The following is a 19,691-nucleotide window of genomic DNA, read 5'->3' on the forward strand; positions in this document are numbered from 1 at the left end:
GGCAAGCGCCCAGTGCAGGGGAACTGGTATATTTGCAGACCCACAGACCAGGCCCTGGGCCCTTGCGGGTGAGTTCTGGCCCCCTGGGGGTGGGAGGTGAAGAGGGCTGGGAAGAGGAAGAGGTTGGCCTCACATTGTTAAGACCCCTGAATGTCAGGCCAGGATCTAGACTCTTTGTTGGGCAGCAGGGAGCCTTCTTGAAGACAAAACATGGAAGTTTTTGAGCGAGATTAGATGGAAGACATCCATTAGCACTCTGGTGTCTGTCTTCAGACCCAGGATCCTAGACCCTTGGAAATCACCCTTTGGCAGTCAGAGAACAGGTGGCTTCAGACCCTGTGCATCTCACATTCCCAGCATTAGAACCACGCCTGGCCCCTGTAGGGGCTCAATAAGCATTTGCTGAATGAATAACAGTGAATGAATGAATGCACCTCCCCTTCACTGCCTTATCCCAGCCCCTCTCCTGCCTAAGTGGAATGTGACACCTAATGTGTTCCAGGCTCTTCCATCTCACCCAGCTACCATCTCTCTCCCTCCTGATCCCTCAGCTCCTCCCTCTTTTCTACCCTCTCCTCTCTGGCCATGCATAAATAAAGGAACACTCCTGTGAGCCTGCCACGTGCTAAGCAGTAGCAATTACTTAAATTCTCGCCAGTGCCCTCAGAGATAGAAATGATTAACTGAACTTTGCAGGTGAGGGACTTGTGATTCCGAGGGGTGAAGGGACTTGCCTGTCTGCAGAGTGGCAGAAGTGACACTCACACGGGGACCTTCTGATTCTACCTAGTGCTTCCAGCAGGAGTGTGCCGTGTGGAGGTGGCGGTGGGGTGGGGAGGAAGAGGAGGCAAAGGAAGAGATTCCCCAGGAGAAAGCATCTCAAGCCCTTGTCCCAGGACCAGTGGGCGGCCCCAGTCTCAGGGTTTCTGTCCCACCTCTGGGTGCAGCTGCCGCACCAGAATGCTGCAGCCAGACTCCTCCACTGCCATTTGAGCGTTCACTCCCCCAAGCAGGGACACCGGGCAGGCTCACACACGCATGCATGCCCATGCACGCCCATGCACACACATGCACCCACAGTCCCAAAGCTCGGAGAGGCAGAGCACTGGTTGCCTTAGGCAGAGATGCTTTATTTATCTCAAAATTATCCCCCAGAGAAATTTTTTATTTAACACCCAAAATAAGTAATCACCACCCCCTTCTTGGAGATGAAAATATGCTCAAAAGTCTTCGTCAGAAATCCTTCAATCAAGTAGGCCAGCCGGTTCCCAAGGCTCTTTGGGTGGCCTGACCCTGTCGGTGTTCCTCAAGTCTTCCAGGATATTAGAAAAAAACCTTCAGCTCCAGAACCCTCCCGTTTTACAGATGGGAAAACTGATGCTCAGACCAGACAAGGTCTGCGTACAGCTGTCCAGCATCAGTGGCAGAGCTGGGACTTAGGCCCAGGGACCACACCCCTACCCCATCTGCTCCTCTTTCTCCCCAAGACTCATTGCTGTCCTTCACCAAGGTTGCGCCTGTGAGGGCAAACTGGGCACCACCTCCAGATGCCGAGCAGCATGGTCAAGGCCATGACGACCTTACCCTTCACCTGGGAGGTCACCCCAGCAGCACAGAGCCCAGGCGCCCAAGGGCTTCAGTGCCAAACCTCACATCACCTCCCCTCAGGCCAAGTCTGCTCAGGCCTTGGGCTTCCTGCTCCGGACCACGTGCCTTTGCTGCGGGTCTGTATGAAGTCAATCAGCTTGGCCACGGATCAAAAAGTCTTGGCTGGCAGTTAGATACATCTTTTTTTTATTTCAGAGAAAACACTGGCCACTTAACACAGGTACCCTGAGTGGACACAGTCTTTCTGGAAACAGGGTCGGTCCTCCAAGAAAGACAAGCAAAAGCATTGGAAGGGCTGACAAGCGAGGGTTTCTGAACTAAGCGGTTGTGCCAGGAGTTGCTTCTTGCCGGCAGCACTCCCGGTGCACCAGGAAGGGGTGGACGAGCGAGCGTCAGGAGAGTGACAAGCACCAGCATCACATTCACCTGGAGGGGGGAGGGGAGGAGTGAGGCGAAGCCCAGGGACGCGGACACACCCACCACCAACAGAGGGACCAGTACGCTGCCTGGTTTATCTCCCGTTTCCACGCAGACATGAGGGTGCCCCTGCAGAAGCACCCTCGGTTATTCTTCACTCCGCCGGGTGGAGCCGGGTGGGGGAGGGGTACTATGCCCGTTTCTCAGGTGAGCAAACAGAGGCCTCGAGGGCACTCAACGACCTACTCAAAGTCGTGCAGGAACACACAGCTCCTGAGTATCAAGTGAGGCTTGTCCAATGTCACAATCCAGCAGTTCTCCTCGGCTTGTACGTTCAGTCCTTTTTCTTTCCTCCTAATGGCTGATTTGAACTCCTGTTCTAACACTCTGCTGACCTTTTCTTAAATGAGGCCAACAAAGCTGTGCCGGGGTCAGGACACTGCCGTGTTTGGGGGTGCCTTCTGCTGGGTTCCCCCAGAGCTGGATGACCCACCCCCCGCCCCCCCACTCCAGTACTCACGTAGAAGGGGTTGTTCTGAAGGGGGCCTTTGATGAGAGTGAAGATGGGGAACTGGAGCAGGGACACGATGGCTGACAGGGTCATCACCAGCCCAAAGAGCTTCCCAAAGTGCTCTGCAGGGAAACTGGGGACAGACAAGGAGGTTCCGGTGAGCTCCGGGCCCTCTCCCACCAGGTATGGTCCTGGCCTCCGTGGGCCTTTGTCAGCCACTCGCTCCCGACTCCCCTATCCTAGGCCTGCCTTCATCCGCCCACCTTCACACAGCCCTTCCCCCTCTGCCTTGGCTCAACCCTTCAAACTTCGGAACACTGAGAAGACATTTTACTGGGCCCTGGGGAGACAGCAGGGACCCAGACACAGGCTGTGCCCTGGGGAGGTCTCAAGGCAAAGACAGACACAGAAACAGATCACTCTAGGCCAGGCGGTACGTGCCCTGAGGAGGCAAGGCTACAGTGATTGCCAAGGGTGCAAAGGAGGGAACACTCTTTCCTGGGGGATGTGGAAGAGAAGTGAGTGCTGCAGGGCAACTAGGAGTTCACCAGACAGATCACAGAGGCGGAGGGGGAAGCTGATGAGAAGGCTTAAGTCAGCGCTCGCTCTATCCCTCCCACCAGCCCTCCCCCCCCCCCCACCCCCTGCACATCACCCCCTACCCCTGCTCCAGGGCCTTGTCTGCCACACCTGACCACCTCCAGGGATGCCCTCACCTCCGGATTTCTTACCTCCAGCATGCTGCCTTCTGCCCCCGTGTCCTCCATTGTGTAATGCACCCCGAGCCCACTTACGCCAGGGTGAGGAAGGCGGCGTTGCCCCCGTAGAGGAAGGAGCGGCTGATCACTTGCAGGATGAAAGTGGCGTACTGGAGGGGGAGGACAGGGACCGAGGCACAGCAGAGATGTCAGGGTCAGTGAAGGCACGGCTGAGGAAAGGGCCGCGGCTGAGGCTGAAGAACCTGGTTCAAGGGGGAGGAGGAGAGGCTGCCTGGAGGGGGCACCAGGGAGGGCAGGGAGGGGCAAGAAAATGGGGAGAAAATGAGGAGCCACTATGCACACAACCATCCAGCCAGAAGCCTGGGGTCATTCCTGAATCCTCCTTGTCCCACATGCCCCATCTCCGATCCATCAATAAATGTTGATAATCCACTTCTTGAATAACATTCAAATATATCCACGACTCTCCATTTCCATGGACTCAGCTTGGCTGTAGACCATGGATTAGACCATCCATCGCTCATGGATTAGTACAACGGCCCCCGACAGAGCTCCGCATCTGCTCTGGCCCCTCCAGCCCAGAGCCAGGTACTCTCAGGGGCTCCACTGGTAACAGCCAGAGCTGGAAGCCACCCAACTAGCCACCAGGAGGGGAATGCTGTATCCACTGTGCTGCAGCCACATACTAGGGAAGCAGGCAGCAGCTAAGGAAGGAGGACAGACCCCAGACCCCTATGGAGCAGGACAGTGGAGGGGGGGGCCCGCAGGCGTGGAGGGGGTGAGGAAAGAGTGAAGAAACACAACGGAGTCACCACAGTCACCAGACAAAAGTCAGTGTGGGCCAAAACATGAAGAAAACGACTTTATCTAACTTTAGCCCGGAAACTTAAATTAACGTCTGAATTTTTCAGTTCTGCATCAATGCCTGGAGGTACGTAAATCTTTTAGATAATCCTCTGAAGAACTTAGGAAAGAATGTTGACATGTCCAGACACCTGGGCGCCCAGAAGATCTCCAGTTCAAAAGAATGCAAGAAGAATTCTCCTCAAGAATGTGCTTTCTGCCATAAAAACTCTCCACCCTTTTTCCTTCTGTGCAACACTCTAGGTATTGCCTGGTAGCATTTCCAGAACTGTAATGCGCTCACTTAAAACCCTTGAATAGAACTTTGTCATTTCATTCTAGCCAAGTCTCCTGATTCGTTTGCACTCGGTCAACAGAGTTACACAGAAAGAAATCTGCAGAGAATGCTGTGCACTGTGCTGCACTTTCTCTAAGAAAGAGAGAAATTGTATGTACATAGTCTTTCTTTAAGAAAAAAAATAAAATAAAAATAATTACCAAAGGGAGAGGAAAGGAATGGAGCACAGGGAACAGAGGGAAACTAAATGTCTTTGAATATATCTTGTTTCACAGTTTGGGCTTGAGAAAAATGGATATGTTTGACATGTAAATGTTTTTCAAATAAAATTAAATAAAAGTAATAGGGAGGAAACAAGCAAAGTAATCCCCCAAAAATCAGAAAGAAAATGAAACCAATGAACGTAAGTTTATATCAAGTTGGTGACTTGTAACACAGTAATTTGACTATAGGTCTCTTGTGGGAAATAGCCTAGGGATGAGAAAGGAAGGAAGGAGGAAGGAAGGAAGGAAGGAAGGAAGGAAGGAAGGAGCAGTAATTATATTATTACCATATTTGCCATGTATAATGTGCATTTTTTTGCCCAAATTTTGGAGGGAAAAGTAAGGGTGTGCAATATACATGGGTACAATGATTACGTACCACAGGTGCAATAGTCTCGTGTAGAATGTGTGCAAAAATGTAGCTGTGCCTTATACACAGGAAAATACAGTAGTAATACAGGGTCCAGCAGAAGTAACACCTGCTTGAGTGTGGTTAGTGGGGTAGTAATATGGGTGTAATAATTCATAGTTTTAATTTGAACATTTCACCTAAAATGTCATATGGTATGCTTGTGTGTGATATTGTTATGTTACAGAATTACATGCTTATGATTTTGTAGTAAAAAGAGGCATTATTTGTGCTGGACCCTGTATTATGAGGTACACCTGAGACTAACATATTTACTATTGGCTGTAACTGGAAAATTAAAATTTAAAAAATGTTGATATTACTAAACCAGCAATTGCATATAAAATATATATTTAAAATATTATATATGTATATAGTGTATACTATGTGTATATAGTATATGCATATAGATAGGACTGTTCGGAAGCACGGTTTTCAGAAGAAAAGACACACAGATGCAAACTCCATGAAGTACAGTTTAAATTAAAATACCAACACTAGCTATTCATGTATTTTTTCATCCAAAAAATTATGGATATCTTACCTCTGCCCAAGGCCTAAAAGCCATGAGAACCCAGGACAGTGAGACACAGTGGCACCCAGAATGTAGCTTTTAAACACCGTTTCCCATTAGGGGGACCCAGGGCTCCTGGGAAAGATGGCTGCTTCCAGGCCTGGGGCGGGAAACAGGCCCACTGAAACGGACCTGAACCTCCAACTATGCTGGACAGTGAAGACACCGTCTAAAACAAATAGGATAGCATCGGAAGGTCACAGACACTGGACTGGTCAAGTCCAAAAACGAGACAATGTGAGCGTCAAGAATTTTGATGGAAACAGATGGAAACACATTCAAATATATTCCAAATGAAACTTTTAAAGACAAACAAGTAGTCACCCTAGGGGTTGCTATGGCAACCTCATTATTATGAAATGTAAATAGAGGAAAAGCCAAGCATTTACTTCAGGGTAACAAATAGACCATAAGGAAAAGTTTTGTTTTGTTTTTTTTTCTAGAGGAATTCTAGCTATTAAAAGCAGAAGGGAAGATACAAATAGAAAATCACCATTTTATAACCCTAATAAAATAATGGGTCTCAGCACTGATCATCAATGGCTGCTGAGATCACAAGGCAGGCAGCTGATGGGAAACTTTATAATGAGCCATCAGGATGACAGCATTGGAAGCTGCTGATCAATCTTAACATCATAAAACAGGGACAAAGGATACCAGGGGCCTATTGAGCCCTCCGCCCCACCACTGAATCATTCTCACCAAAAAATATTACACCGAGTCCCCTCAGCCTCCAATCTGCCTGTTTACAGGAAATACCCAATTAAAGAGACATTTTTCAATGACATGAAAAGGATGCCAGATCTGAGATTGGGAAATCGACAGACTAAAAGACCCAGTTTCTTCAACAAATAAACAACCGGAGGGGGGAAAAAAGTGAGAGAGGGACACAGATGTTAAAAGAAAAGGTGCCTCAAACAGAAATACACTGTGTGGACCCTACTTTGAACAAACCAACTGTAACAAGACATATTTGCAGCAACTAGGGAAATCTGGACAGAACTACATATTACATGAGAGTAAGAAACTATCGGGGCTGTTTTAGGGGTGATAATATTACAGTGATGCTTAAGTAAAAGAGGCCTTAGTTGTTACAGATACTCACTGAAGTGTTTACGGATGAAATGATTTGATGTCTGAGATTGGCTTTGGAAGGCTCCAGCAGGAGCAGGAGAAGCAGTGCCAGGAAGTGGAGGAGGGCTATGCATGACTCCCCCACCCACACCCCCACCCTCTACTTTACTCTCTACTTTAGTCCCCCCCCCCACACCCCCAGAGGTTGCAAGGCCGCAGTGCCCCTGGTTCCTCCAACCCAAGGATCCTGTCCGCGCTCCTCAGCACTGTGAGCTGCCCGCCCCTTCTGACTTCTTTGTCGCCAGCCCCTTCCCACCACTCCCTAGCACTCGGTGCCCTGGCACGTCTGAATCGCTTTCTGGAATTCCCCAGATTCTTCAATGTTTTGCTCCTTCCTTCATCATCTCAACCCCACTGTATTGCTGTGCCACTCCCTCTTCCAGGGTTCTCCTCTTCATCTCCTCACTTCTTACTCATCCTTCAGCTCTCAGCTCAGATGCCACTTCCTCCAGGGAGCCTTCCCTGACACCAATCCCATCCTCTCTCGGAGCAGGATACGTGCCATTTTTCATGTCCCCATAGCCAACCCCCCATGATTTACTTCATGGACTGCAATGACTGACACTTGCCTTTCTCCAACCTCTAGACTGAGGACAGCTTGAGAACAAGGTTCTATCTGCCTTGTCCATTGTTGAATCTGGAACTGTGGCTGGCACATCATTGGTACTCAAAGACTAGTGGGTAGGTGGGTGGGTGGGTGGATGGATGGGTGGACGGGTACAAGTACAAAAAGATTAAGAACAAAAAAGAAGACACGCATAGAGCTGTATGAAGACCTCTCCCCCTCCTGGTTCCCTCATCCTCGGGAGCCAGGTCTCACTCATCTTTCTCGCCTCCTTCTGGTACTTCTGTTTAAGCCGGTCCATGAGCAGGCCGTTCCAGGGGGCACACAGCACTCCAAAGAACTGAGTGATGGCAAAGGCATTTGTGTAGCTGCTGACTGCAGAGGACAGAGGGGGCTCGGTGGGTCATTCCCAGGCCTTCCCCACAGGAGAGGGCTTTCCCACCCTGCCCTTGCCTGGCCTGACCCTCCTCCCCAAATCCAGACTCAGACCTCCCATTGGAGCACAGAGCCCTGAGGATCTTAGCACCCCACGCCCTCGAGGTTCCGAGCCCCCAGCGGGATGTACAGCTGGGCTGCCTCCCAGCCCCACCACATACCCAGCGCCCTGTCCCCACCGGCCAGGTTGGTGAGCAGAGAGTTGAGGGTGCCGATGAAGAGGTAGTGCCACAGCTGTATCACAGAAAGCCACACCAGGTCCCAGGCAAAGCGCCGAGAGGAAACACAGCTCCGGAAAGAACACAGTTCCTCTGGCTGTGCTGGTCCTGGGGTTTCTGTTGGGGAAAGGAGGGTCTGGGTGTGAATTACAAGGCAAGTGGAGGGCTGGGATAGACAAGGATGAGAGGCCTTAGTGGGACAGCCTGAGGTCCAAGTTCACTTCTGTCCTGGCCCTCTAGAACTCATCCGGGGGGTGCTCTCAAGGCTGACGACAACTCACAAGCCCCTCCCCTACGCCTTTGTCATCTGGCTCTACCACCTTGAATGGCCCACCCCTATGTTTTCTGTCTGCTGAAATCTCATCCGTCTTTCGCAGCTCAGATCCAACACAGATTCTCACACTAATACTTTACCCTGATCTTTCTTAGCCAGGACGGTGAAAAGAATGACAAGGAGAGGAGAACGGAAGAGATGAGCCAAGAGTTCATGGAAGACAACTGCTGTTTCGGCTGCTCCACACACCCTCCCTTTCGTTTGGTCCCAGGATCCTGGTTCCTTCTGGAAATCCCCGCCCTATCCCTCATGGGGGGGGGGGGGGAGGCAGGAGAGGGACAGGACTGTGAATCAGGTGTTCTGTGCCCCACCCAAGGTGGACCAATCAATCATTCTTCCTGGAGAGGCAGGCTGGCTGTGACTTTGGACCGGGACCCCTCATTTTACTGTTCCTGGAACTTGACAAGTTCATTTTCCCTTGATTTTGTGAGCTTCCCAGAATCCTCTTCTTGTTTCTACCTTAGCCAGCAGGGGTTGGTGATGTTTGTAACCAAAGACCCAAAACAGACAGAGTGAGGAAAGGAGGCAGCAATGGAGATGGATGGTGGGGATGGAGAACCTCTGATTCCTGGGTGACCACGTGGTCCCCCACGGTGTGGCCCAGCAGCTGTGTTACAATCAGTCACTAAAGGTGTAATTACCAATACAATTTAGGGACAGACCCACTCTTGGGGAATTGGTTCACTGGATGCATAAGAAAATGCAAACTAATAAGGAAAAGGTAAAATACACAGTCTCTTGGTCATTGTAATGTGTAGTATAGGTCAAATGAAATTAAAAGAGAGGGCTGGTTCAGACCTTGAGGCTACACCAAGTTCAGAGTTGGGTCGGCCTGAGCTGCAGCCATCAGCCCCAAAGCCGCCCTGCCGAGGGAAAAATTATGCGGGAACAACAGAAAGGACCTCTAAGTCCTGCAGGCACGAAGAAGGCAGTCCGTGCGGGAGGAGAGCAGAACCAAGAGACAACCGAAACCAGAGGGCACAGTGTGAAGGCGTCGTTTCATTTCGTGGACCTGTATCATCAGGGTTCCCCAGGACCCTTCACTGAAGTCCACCGCGAGAGGAACGTATCTGGGGCTGCGTCTGGAGTTTGAATGTCTCGGAGTGGAATAGCACCTTTGGGTGGATCCGGGACCCACAGCTCACCACGGAACAATCACAGGTGGCGGTGAGTGACACCAACATGCAGGAGACTGTTCCTAAGGCAGTGGCCAGCCAGGTGGACTGGATAAAAGCCACTGCCGGGTCCGTGTTCCCGTCTATGCCCAGTGGAGCACCCAGATGGAGATGCTGCTACGCTCTGCGTGGGAGTCAGGGGAGCGTGACTTCAGTGATGACCAGGATAGTCGCCCGCCGAGCACGCCTGTCACCCAGGTCACGGCGGATGCTGCGGTTAAGGGCCCCTTCCACGTGGGCACCCCGCACAACCTCAGTGCTGCGGAACCCAAAAAACAGTTCTGGAAGCCTGGCTGTGTTTGCTGTCCCTGCTTCCCTCCTGGGTCTTACAGATGTTAGTAACTATATTCGCATAATTAACAAGAGAATGGGGGAAGGGAGAGGAGAGCACGAAGGGGCTGGTAGAAATGCTAAATTGTTACTAAGGACTGAGGTGAATAAAGCAAACAGCGCAATGTTTTCACCATCAAAACCTAGATCTATGGCCTGTCCAAGGCCACAGAGACACTGGCCACTCTGACCACCTTAAAGCAGACTCCGGAAATGTCACCAACAACACGACCTTTGCAACCGAATCCAACAACCAGAACTTCATCATTTCCCTCGGTAAAATTCCAACAACCGTTACTTGTTACTTCGGGGTGGCAGAATGGAGCTGTCTGGCTTCCACCCCGACTCTTCCTGCACAATGCCCTTTGCCTGGGAAGGGGCTCCCAAGGGGCGGCTGACAGGGCTGAGCCCTGATGGGCTTCCTGGAGCTGCTCCTCCGCCCCCCCTCCCCCATCTCCTTGTGGCCGAGAAGCGTCCTGGCCTTGCAAAAGCCCAACACCTGCCCATCCGGCTAGTGCCATGGGGCCGTACAACAGAGGTTTTGATGCAGCACTGCAGGCAGCTGGGTGGGCCAAGGGGACCCCCTGCTGGTCGCTCCACCTTAAAGGAACCCCAAACCAGCCCAGCTTACTTTTCAGAGGACAATAAGAAACCAGACCAGCAATTGCTGGAGGCAGATTAATCAAGCTAGAGATAGACACAAGGGCCAGAGTCCCTTGACCCCTCGCTGGGGACCCAACACCCGCTGCACAAGAGTGGGTAAACGTTGGCAGGGGTGGAAAAGACGTTTTCAGGGCTCCTTGCGATAGCAGCCTCACGTACCACAGTGCCAAAACCCACCAGGGAGGCCCTTGACAAGGAGGTTTTTCATGGGAGGAGCTGAACGTGTAAGAGTTGATAAGATTACGAAAGGTGGAATGTTTCAACAGCTTTATATGAAGAAGTGTGTTTCCTTTAACCGAATGTTTTTATGAGAATGGCTGATATGTCATAAGGGGAACACTGCCTTTGCCTGCCTGGTAAGACCAAAACCTGATAACATCCCAAGGAGGCTACAGTTAGGAATGTCAGGGTTGGTGAAGTTAAGGTACAAGTGTGCAGGAAGCCTTGGCCACGTGGCTCTGTTGGCTGGAGTGTTGTCCTATACACCCAAAGGTTGAGGGTTCAATTCCTGGTCGGGGCACACACAGGAAGCAACCAATTGATGTTTCTCTCTCACATCGATGTTATGTCTGTCTCTCTCCCTTCCTCTCTGTCTAAGATCAATGAATATATCCTCAGGTAAGGATTTTTAAAGAGTGTGTAGGAAAGTTGGTATGTTTGAGCAGGATTTGTGTGAAGTGGTGGGGCCTCCTCCACCTGATTGCATTATGCGGGTGGACACTGTGTCTGACTGGGGACCAGGGCCCCTACCTGCATGGTCAAACAGAGGCATGGGAATCCACCCGTCAAGCCAGGCTCCCTGGTGCCAGTAAGAACGCCTGAGTTCGCACTGTGAAGTACGAGTGAGAGGGCTGGTAGGGACAAGTTCTCTACACCACAGCCACTTGGAGCCCAGACCGGTGCGTTGGCAAAGCCTGTGGGCACCTCCCAGGGATGACAACTGGGCTTTGAACCAGAGAACTTCCATTGGAGGGCGTCTATGATTTTGTTATCCGACATTAGTGGAAGCTACACTGATGACTAAAGAACATCAAACGATCTTTGAACACAAAATGCCCACAATGTCTGGGCTGTTGTTGGAGACACGTTCTAAAGAGTGTGGCTGTGCCCAGAAGAGTTGCATAAGAGAGGGTTCACACCGGTTCATGCTGCTAGGGAACCCAAGGAGGAGACATCCCCCCAGCAGGGAGCCTCCTCTCTGGTGGGTCCAACTCAAGAACTGTGTGAGAGCTGCTGGATTCCACTGTCACTTGGACACCACCTGATGAAGGACCCTTAACTGGCCCACACAGAGCTGCTGGGCTTGCGGACGGCAGTTTCATGGTAAATGGACAACGTCCCGTTTGGAAAGCCACCACTTTGATCAAAGGAGGTAAGAACGGCCCAGCTTCTTGGCTGAGTTGCAGGAGCAAAGATGGAAAAGCGTTTGAGTTTTTACTGGCTGGTGGGCAGAGGCCAATGGCCTGGCCATATGGTCAGACAGAGAATTATGGACACTTGGTTTATTAAAGGGATGCCCATATGGGGGAATGGCCCTGTGGAAATCACTATGGTATTTGAGGGGTGCATTAAAGTAGGGCATGTCGATGTCTACCCAAAGAACCCCTTTCCAAGTTCAGATAATGACTGAAATGAACAAGCATATGTCCCTATGTGCTCGCTTGATGTGGCCACCTCAGTCCATCATCCGAGTGGACCTGGGACTACTGCAGTAGTGCAGAGAGGGGCTGGACCTACACATGGTCCTCTCGCAGCCTCTGGGGCAGAGCAGTCCAGTGAGAGCTCTTCTGCCTGCCAGCAAAAAGGGCAGAGACCGCAGATGGCCACATGGCAGATCCCCTGGGGGGAAGTCCCTGAACGGAGCTGGCAAGAGGAACAGCTGCTGGAAGCACCAGGCAGCTATGCATGGGTCCTAGCGGGAATTGACACTGACTCTGGCCTGGGCTGTGCTCACTAGGGGTAGACGCGATAAAAGAACCGATACTGTGCCAATCTGTATGGCTGGCCACCATCGCTTCCCACCAAGGAACACCCTTGACAGCCCAAGTGTCCGACAATGGACAGTGATGTTCTCAGAGCACTAGTTCGACAGAGAATCGGAACAGGCAACTGAAGCACTGGTTGCTGGAAATGGAGAAGGAGGAGGGTGGGAAGGGATGGATTGCACACCTTCACAAGTGTGTGCTCACACTCAGCATCAGAGGGACTTAAAGGAGTGTCCCCACTGGATACGTGCCCCTGTTTTTTAAGTGGACTGGGGAAGAGGAGATAGGGGAGATTGTGGTACTCTTTCTGCTCTGCGTCAACTCAACTTTCTTTTTCCTTACCAGCGCAGTGGGTACAAGAGATGGAGACAGGGAGGATTCCTGAGAGAGAAACTGGAACTGTGTTTAACCTTTATGCTACAATTCCTGACAGCTCCATGGGCAAGGACGTGCCTTCAGCCCGTCTGGCAAAATTCAGGGCCAGTAGTGAATGTGGCTAGACTGCCCACACGGTGCTGAAGACAGCCTAGTAGTTCTGCACCTGTGTGACCTGCATAGAAGTGGGCTGAGGTGGGGCAGGGGCATTTGCCCGCAATCCAGACCAGCATCACGGAAACATTTGGGTAAAAATGAAGAGAAGGAGGAGTAGTAACTAAAGGTGAGGGAATGAGTAAGTGCGTTATGCAGTGAAGGAAATCCAATATTACATTAACACCTCGAAAGAGGCTCAGAGCAAGAGACGATGTTGTCTCTTAGCTCAATTATCCCATATGCCTAAAAGGGTAAAGACATAAATTGCTGACACCACTCCTACTTTTGGAACTAGGCAAGATCGAACAAGAAGCCTGCAGACCTGAGTGGCCCTGGGAGACACTTTCATGTGATATGATGATGGCCCAGATAGTTATTAGTGACTGAAGGGGATTAGTAATGTGTCGTGTCTTTTGAACTCTATGATTGCTTTGCTATAAGGAATCCATGCTGCTGCACCAGGGGGCGAACTGTGATACTCTGATTTTATAATAAGAAATATTTATTTGGTCTTTGTTCCCAGCCTCTGTGGCACAGGGCTCCTAAAACCCTCACAAACTCCTAAGTAAAGTGATAAGAGCACTGGAGCATCTTTTGTTTTGATGAAGCAACCCTGGGTGTCTCCCAGATGTGGGGCTGGTCACCAGGAAGCCTGAGCCATGTTTAGAAGCTTGGAGTTTTCAGCCCTGTCCCCCACACACTGGTCTGGAGAGTGGAGAGGGATTAGAAATGGAGCTCATAGCCCTGGCTAGCGTAGCTTAGTGGATTAAGCGCGGGCTGCGAACCAAAGTGTCGCAGGTTCGATTCCCAGCCAGGGTACATGCCTGGATTGCAGGCACGGGCCCCAGCAACTGCACATTGATGTTTCTTTCTTTCTCTCTCTCTCTCTATATATATATATATCTCTCTCTCCCCCTCTCCTTTTCCTCTCTAAAAATAAATAAATAAAATCTTAAAAAAAAAAAAGAAATGGAGCTCATAATTGATTGTGCCTACCTGAGGAAGCCTCCACAGAATCCCAGTACCAGGAGGGCGAGGCACCCAGCTCCGTGGGGACAGAAGCTTTATGTACAGAAGCTGTGTTTCCTTTATCTGCGTGTTTTCTGAGAACGGCTAATATGTATCTCTTCATCTGGCTGTTTCTCTGTATGCTTTATCACGTCCTTTCAGAAACTAGTACGCATAAGGGTTTCCACGAGTTCTATAAGCTGCTTTATCAAATAATGAAATCTGGAGGAGACCATGGGAACCTCTGATCCGTAGCCAGGTTGGACAAAAAAAGTTGTGGGTGACCTGGTGAAAGGGAACAAAGTTTGCCACCCAAAATGTGCCTCTTTAGGACATTGATTTTTTAAAAGAATTTTTTTAAAGATTTTATTTACTTACTCTTAGAGAGAGGAGAAGGGAGGGAGAAAGAAGAAGAGAAACATCGATTGGTTGTCTCTCATACACACCCCAGCCGGGGAGTGGGCCTGCAACCCAGGCACGTGCCCTGACTGGGAATCGAACCGGTGACCTTTCACTTTTCTTGACAGATGCCCAACCACTGAGCCCCGCCAGTCAGGGAAGATCTGTGATTATTTGAAGCTGGTTATTTTTAAGAAACAAAAAAACTCAGAAAGAAGCTTTGACCTTCCCCCTAATTCCCCCTCAAAATTTAGAGGACCTGCTGCAGGATGTACCATCACAGACAGCGACAGTTTAATCTGAACTAGTGAGTGAGAGGGAGGGACCTAGCAAGTCAGTCAGTGGAAGTCCCTCCGGGTGCCATGGTTAAAGATGGTCCAGCAGACATGTGATGACCAAACATCTGCTTGTCCACCTCCCTGTGAACTGCCTTCCTCCCCTTTGAAGTCCCAAACCACTACCTGTCCTCCTTTCTCCTTAGCTCCAGGTGACAGATAAGCCTCACCTGCCTGATCTTGGGCTCCATATTCTCATGGAGCCCCTGTATGTACACATGTAATTAAATATGGTGTTTTCTCCTATTAATCTGCCCTGTGCCGGTTTGATCATTAGACCATCCAGAAGAACTAAGAATGGAAAGAGGGGGATTTTTCTCCTCCCTCCACACAGGGGACCTACCCCCTGGGACATCTGAAATGGGGGCAGTCTCATGGGACTGAACCCTTAACCCGTGAGATCTGACACTGTCTCCCCGCAGAAAATGTCGGCATTGGTGCCAATGCCGGTGTCACAGAATTGCTTGGTGTGGAAGAAACAGCTCACACGTGTGGTGACAGGAGCATCAAACATTGAAGTGTTCTGTGTGAAAGTAAAGAAGAAACCCAGAAAGGAAGACTGAGATTTTCTTAACATGCTGAGGAAGGCTGGGAAGAGGAAGGGGCAAAGGGAGGGGAGGACAGAGGAGGGGACAGGGAGCCAAACACCAAGGAACTGACATAAAGCCCTCGTGCATCTAAAGGCTTAAAGAACAAGGGACTTACTTGCTCTCTGGCTGTTTCCTGGCCCAGCCTGCCCTCCAGTCCCACTATCTGACAAGTAATGTCTCACATGCCCACCAGGAGGCGCTCGCTTCAGGTCCTACCAGCCCCCAGCAGGCCAGTGCTTGTGGCTGAACACGGCCAGCTGCAGGGACATTCTGTGTGAGCAAGATCAAGTCCCCGACCCTCCCCGACTCATCTACTCAGCCTTTGGGGAATGACGGAGGGTAAGGAGGAGGAGGATGAAGCCTGAGCCCCTTGGTGTGAGGCCTTGTAAGAGATTCAGATCCCCAGGGTGAAGGCAGAGTGGCAATTTCAGGTATTGCTAGTTTGGTGACCCTGGCCCCAGGCCTGCCCTCCCAGGAAGTAGGCCTAGGCTCTTGTTCAGTTCAGCCTCCAGATGAACACACGTGCACAGGGAGGTAGAAGGTGAGGAAAGGCAAGGAGGGGTGCAGGGTGTGTTCACTCCCTGGGGCTGTTTCCCACAGAGCTGCCCTGCCGTCTGCCCTGGGTTTCCCTGCAGCCAAGGCTGCTGCCAGAGGGATTCCTCCTGCCCCCCTGTGCCCAGGCTGGGCCTTTGGGACTTACATGGCTATGAGGCGGGCCACGGTGGTCTTGAAACGGTCAAAGATGTAGCCAGTGGGGAAGGTCATGAAGTTGTTCGTGAAGGACGCCAGGGTGAAGATGAGGGAGAACCTCTCATCCTGGGCTCTGCAGTCTAGAGGAGAGAAGGGAGGAGCTCAGAAGCCCAGGGCAGATGGGCCAACAGCGTGCCTGGTGGAAAGGTTTCCCTTAGGTGAGTCGAAGCATGGCTGCCCCTCATTACCTCTCAGAAGCTGGTTCTTCCCTCCCCGGGCACCCCTTAGACTGAGGCTGGGGCAGCGAGGAAGGCTGGCTGACAATCCCTTCCACCACAGAAAGGCTGGCAGGGTGGGCGGGAGGTAAAGTCCTCCCTACCCTTCCCCACCACCTAGGAGCCAGGCTCAGCTTCCTAGAGAAGTCACCACTCCCTTACCATCGTGGCCCATGGCATTGCTCATCAGCCCAGTGCTCGGTTCACAGAGGTCCTCAAAGTAATGCTCTGTTTTGAAGACAAATACCAGGGGTGCCCAGCCAAGGAGGACACGGGCAAAGCCAAGGCATTCCAGCAGCCCCGTCAGCAGGGTGGCCACGTGCAGGGACAGTCCCTGGCTTGGCATGGCCTGAAGTACAGCAGACCCTCCAACCCCACTGGCACCCGTGGCGGATCTCAGAAGTGGCGAAGCCTGGCGCTGGAGCACTTGGAAAATTGCCCTGGCAGGCACTTCCGTTCACGTAGCTCTCTGGTCCTGGCTGTTTCCAGCTTGGGTAGAAAACATTGGTGTTTGCATCTCTGGATCCTATAAAAGAAGGCAGAGATGCCCTGGCCGGTCTGGCTCAGTGGATTGAGCGCAGGCCTGCAAACCAAAAGGTCACCAGTTTGATTCCCAGTCAGAGCACACGCCTGGGTTGCAGGCCAGGTCCCCAGTAGGGGGTGCTCAAGAGGCAACCACACATTAATGTTTCTCTCCCTCTTTCTCTCTCCCTTCCCTTCTCTCTAAAAATAAACAAAAAATCTTTTTAAAAAAAGAAAAGAAAAAGAAGAAGGCAGAGGCTGCTGGGTACAAGGGGCTCATGGGAAAGCCAGAGGTGGCCAAAGTCTTTTCTGTGGGTTGGAGAGCCGGGCCAGCTGTTGGAAACAGCTGCAAAATGCCTCTCCATTCCATCACAGTTGGCAGCAGGTGGGGAAGGGGGACTGAGCCCAATTCTGGGGACTGTCCACGAAAATAATGACAGCAGCAGCGCTGCACCAGTCAGCGGGGTGAGGGGTCTTTGTGTATGTGCTCACAGATCCTCACGGCAACCCGGCAAACTTGGTGTAGAGTTGGCTTCCCTTTACTGCCAGGGAAGCCACAGCTCCAGGAGATTTATGTCAACCTGTCCTAGGTCACCTGGGTCAGTCAGTCACAACCTAGGCCAGGCCAATGCTCGAAATATTCCAACTCCAAAATATCCCTTCCTCCCTGGACTCCCCATGTCCCCTGCTCTGGTTACCATGTGCCAGGAAAGCAGCCGAGAGGCCCAGCCTGCCGCCACCCCCAGCCCGCACCCCTACAGCGCAGGTCTGTCTGCCACGCCCCCTGCGTAGCTACCCCAGTGGCCTCACTGTCCCCCGCTCCCCCCACCCTCGTGGTCTCCTGTCCCCCTGGTCTCCTGGCCGCACAGCCAGCGCCTCCCCAGCACCCTACCGCCTGCCTCCTCCCAGGCTCTCTGGGCAGTCTCTGTGCTCTCTGAGGTTCTGAGTTTCAGGTTCACGCCTTTTCTCACCGCCAATGATGTCCCCTTCCTCCCCCTTCCCACCCCGCCCCCTCCGGAAGGGCCAGGATGGGGCGGGGCCGGGGGGGGGGGGCGGCAGGCAGTGTCTAGGAGGTCCAACACCTCCCACTCTCCATCACTTCCTTCCCTTCCACTGGGGCTGGAAGGCTCTCTCTCACCTTCTGTGATCCAGCCGTTGGATTCCCTCCTGTCTCCCCCTCTAACCCCAGCAGCGGCCCCTTTCATCTCTCCTGCTGCTCTTTCAGCCTCCCAGCTCCCTGGCCTCTCCTCCCTCCCCAACCAAGTGAGTTCTGATACCATGGCACACACAGGCAGACCCAGGGGACCGAAGAGACCACAAACACATCACACACGGAGGACACACAACCACCTGCAGACGCACGCGCGCACACACACCTTATTCCCTGTGCTTTTCTTTGACCATGTGGGTGGGCACGGAATACATTTTCCCCCACTTGCCCACCAGCCCAACTCTCTCTCATCTCATGCCCCCAGCATGTCCAGCAAATCCCAAGCACAGCGGACCCACCAGCACAGAACCCATCAGAGACCCAAGGACCAGGACTGGAGAGCTTTCCAGAACCACCCCCTGTAGCTGCCCTGCCTTTTCACCTCCCAGGGCCCCTTTGATTACTCCCTGCCTCACCCCCCAGCCCAGGATCTGAAAGAGCCTCCCCACCAGACTGCGTTGATTAAGTATTCATTCATTGCCCCATTTTTTATTAATCAAAGACATGTATAATTGCCCATCGGAGCCCGTGATCAGCCTGAGATAGCCAGCGAACCAGCTGCATTGCTCTCATTCTGGCTCAGAGCAAGTGAGCTGCCAGCTTCCTTGGCCTGTGTGGCCATTTCCTCCTCAAGAGCTGAAATGGGGAGAGTGTCTTGCATATTCATGCAGTCGGTAGGACCCCCCACCCCCACCCCAAGCACTGCCTCCTGGATCCCCACCTTGGCTTCCGGGATCCCAGGGACTCAAGCTATGCCAAGTCCACGCTTCTTTTTAATGCAGAAGAAATAAGAGACTAGGGCAGTGGAAGGCCAGAGGAGGGAGTGCTTTCCAGATCGCTACCAAAACGCAAAGGATGGAGAAAGTGCAACCACCGGACTGCATGGGGTAGGGGCAACCCTGGTCCTATGCCTTTATGAGTTACATGGTTCTGAGCAAGCTCTCTGCCTGCCCCACCAGTGAAATGAAAACTATGGTGCTTTAATTACAGTAATTGTCATAAAAGAAATATGAGGTGGGTTTGTTGCTGCAGGTATGAAAGGCAGTAGCCAGACTTTAGATGGCACTGGGTTCTCCAGTTTCCAGGAACGTCCGTAGAGCCAGCTTTGGGAGGGGACTTCAAAGGAACTTGCCCAAGGTCACGCTGCAAAGTTGCAATATCTGCCTGACTCCCAAACCCGTGTGCTGATGCTACCAGACTTAACATAGGATATTTGGACATGAGAGAAGACAAGTCTTTTTCTTTTCCAAAATTAACTGATGGGGAAATAAATAAGAAAATATAGCATGCCAAGACAAACAGGACATAAGATGCAAGATTTTCTATTTTACCGCAAGACACAAAGATGCTGAAATTAATTCAAGCCCTGTCTCCTGCTCTGGCTTACATTTTGGTCTCCTGAGGACCTGGGGGATCAGTTAAGTGTGGAAGTAGCAAGGAAGGAACAGAAAAAAAGTCAAAGCAAACAGAGAGAGATTCTATAATGTAAATCACCAGGAACCATCAGAAAGGCCCAGCTCACCGGCTACCTGTGCATCCAGGACTGGAGCTCAGGACATGGGACAGGTTGTCAGGGCCCTGTCCACCTTGTCTTGTTACCCCTCTCTTGGCTCTGTGCCCCCAGCCCACACCCACATCAATGTCTGCAGC

At 51.6% G+C, this 19,691-nt stretch overlaps 1 protein-coding gene across 1 annotated transcript; it reads right to left on the minus strand.

The window, feature by feature from the left end:
* Window positions 1-1,771: 1,771 nt before the first annotated feature.
* SLC43A3 (solute carrier family 43 member 3) lies at window positions 1,772-17,819 on the minus strand. The gene is given in 10 exon segments (XM_036030011.1): window positions 1,772-1,994; window positions 1,996-2,034; window positions 2,546-2,669; window positions 3,331-3,423; window positions 3,425-3,497; window positions 7,597-7,716; window positions 7,938-8,209; window positions 16,042-16,174; window positions 16,472-16,835; window positions 17,724-17,819. Coding segments are annotated over 9 exon segments (1,107 nt in total). The 5' UTR covers window positions 16,656-16,835; window positions 17,724-17,819; the 3' UTR covers window positions 1,772-1,925.
* Window positions 17,820-19,691: the final 1,872 nt, after the last annotated feature.

This window comes from Phyllostomus discolor, chromosome 6, assembly GCF_004126475.2.
Source record: "Phyllostomus discolor isolate MPI-MPIP mPhyDis1 chromosome 6, mPhyDis1.pri.v3, whole genome shotgun sequence".
Taxonomy (NCBI): domain Eukaryota; kingdom Metazoa; phylum Chordata; class Mammalia; order Chiroptera; family Phyllostomidae; genus Phyllostomus; species Phyllostomus discolor.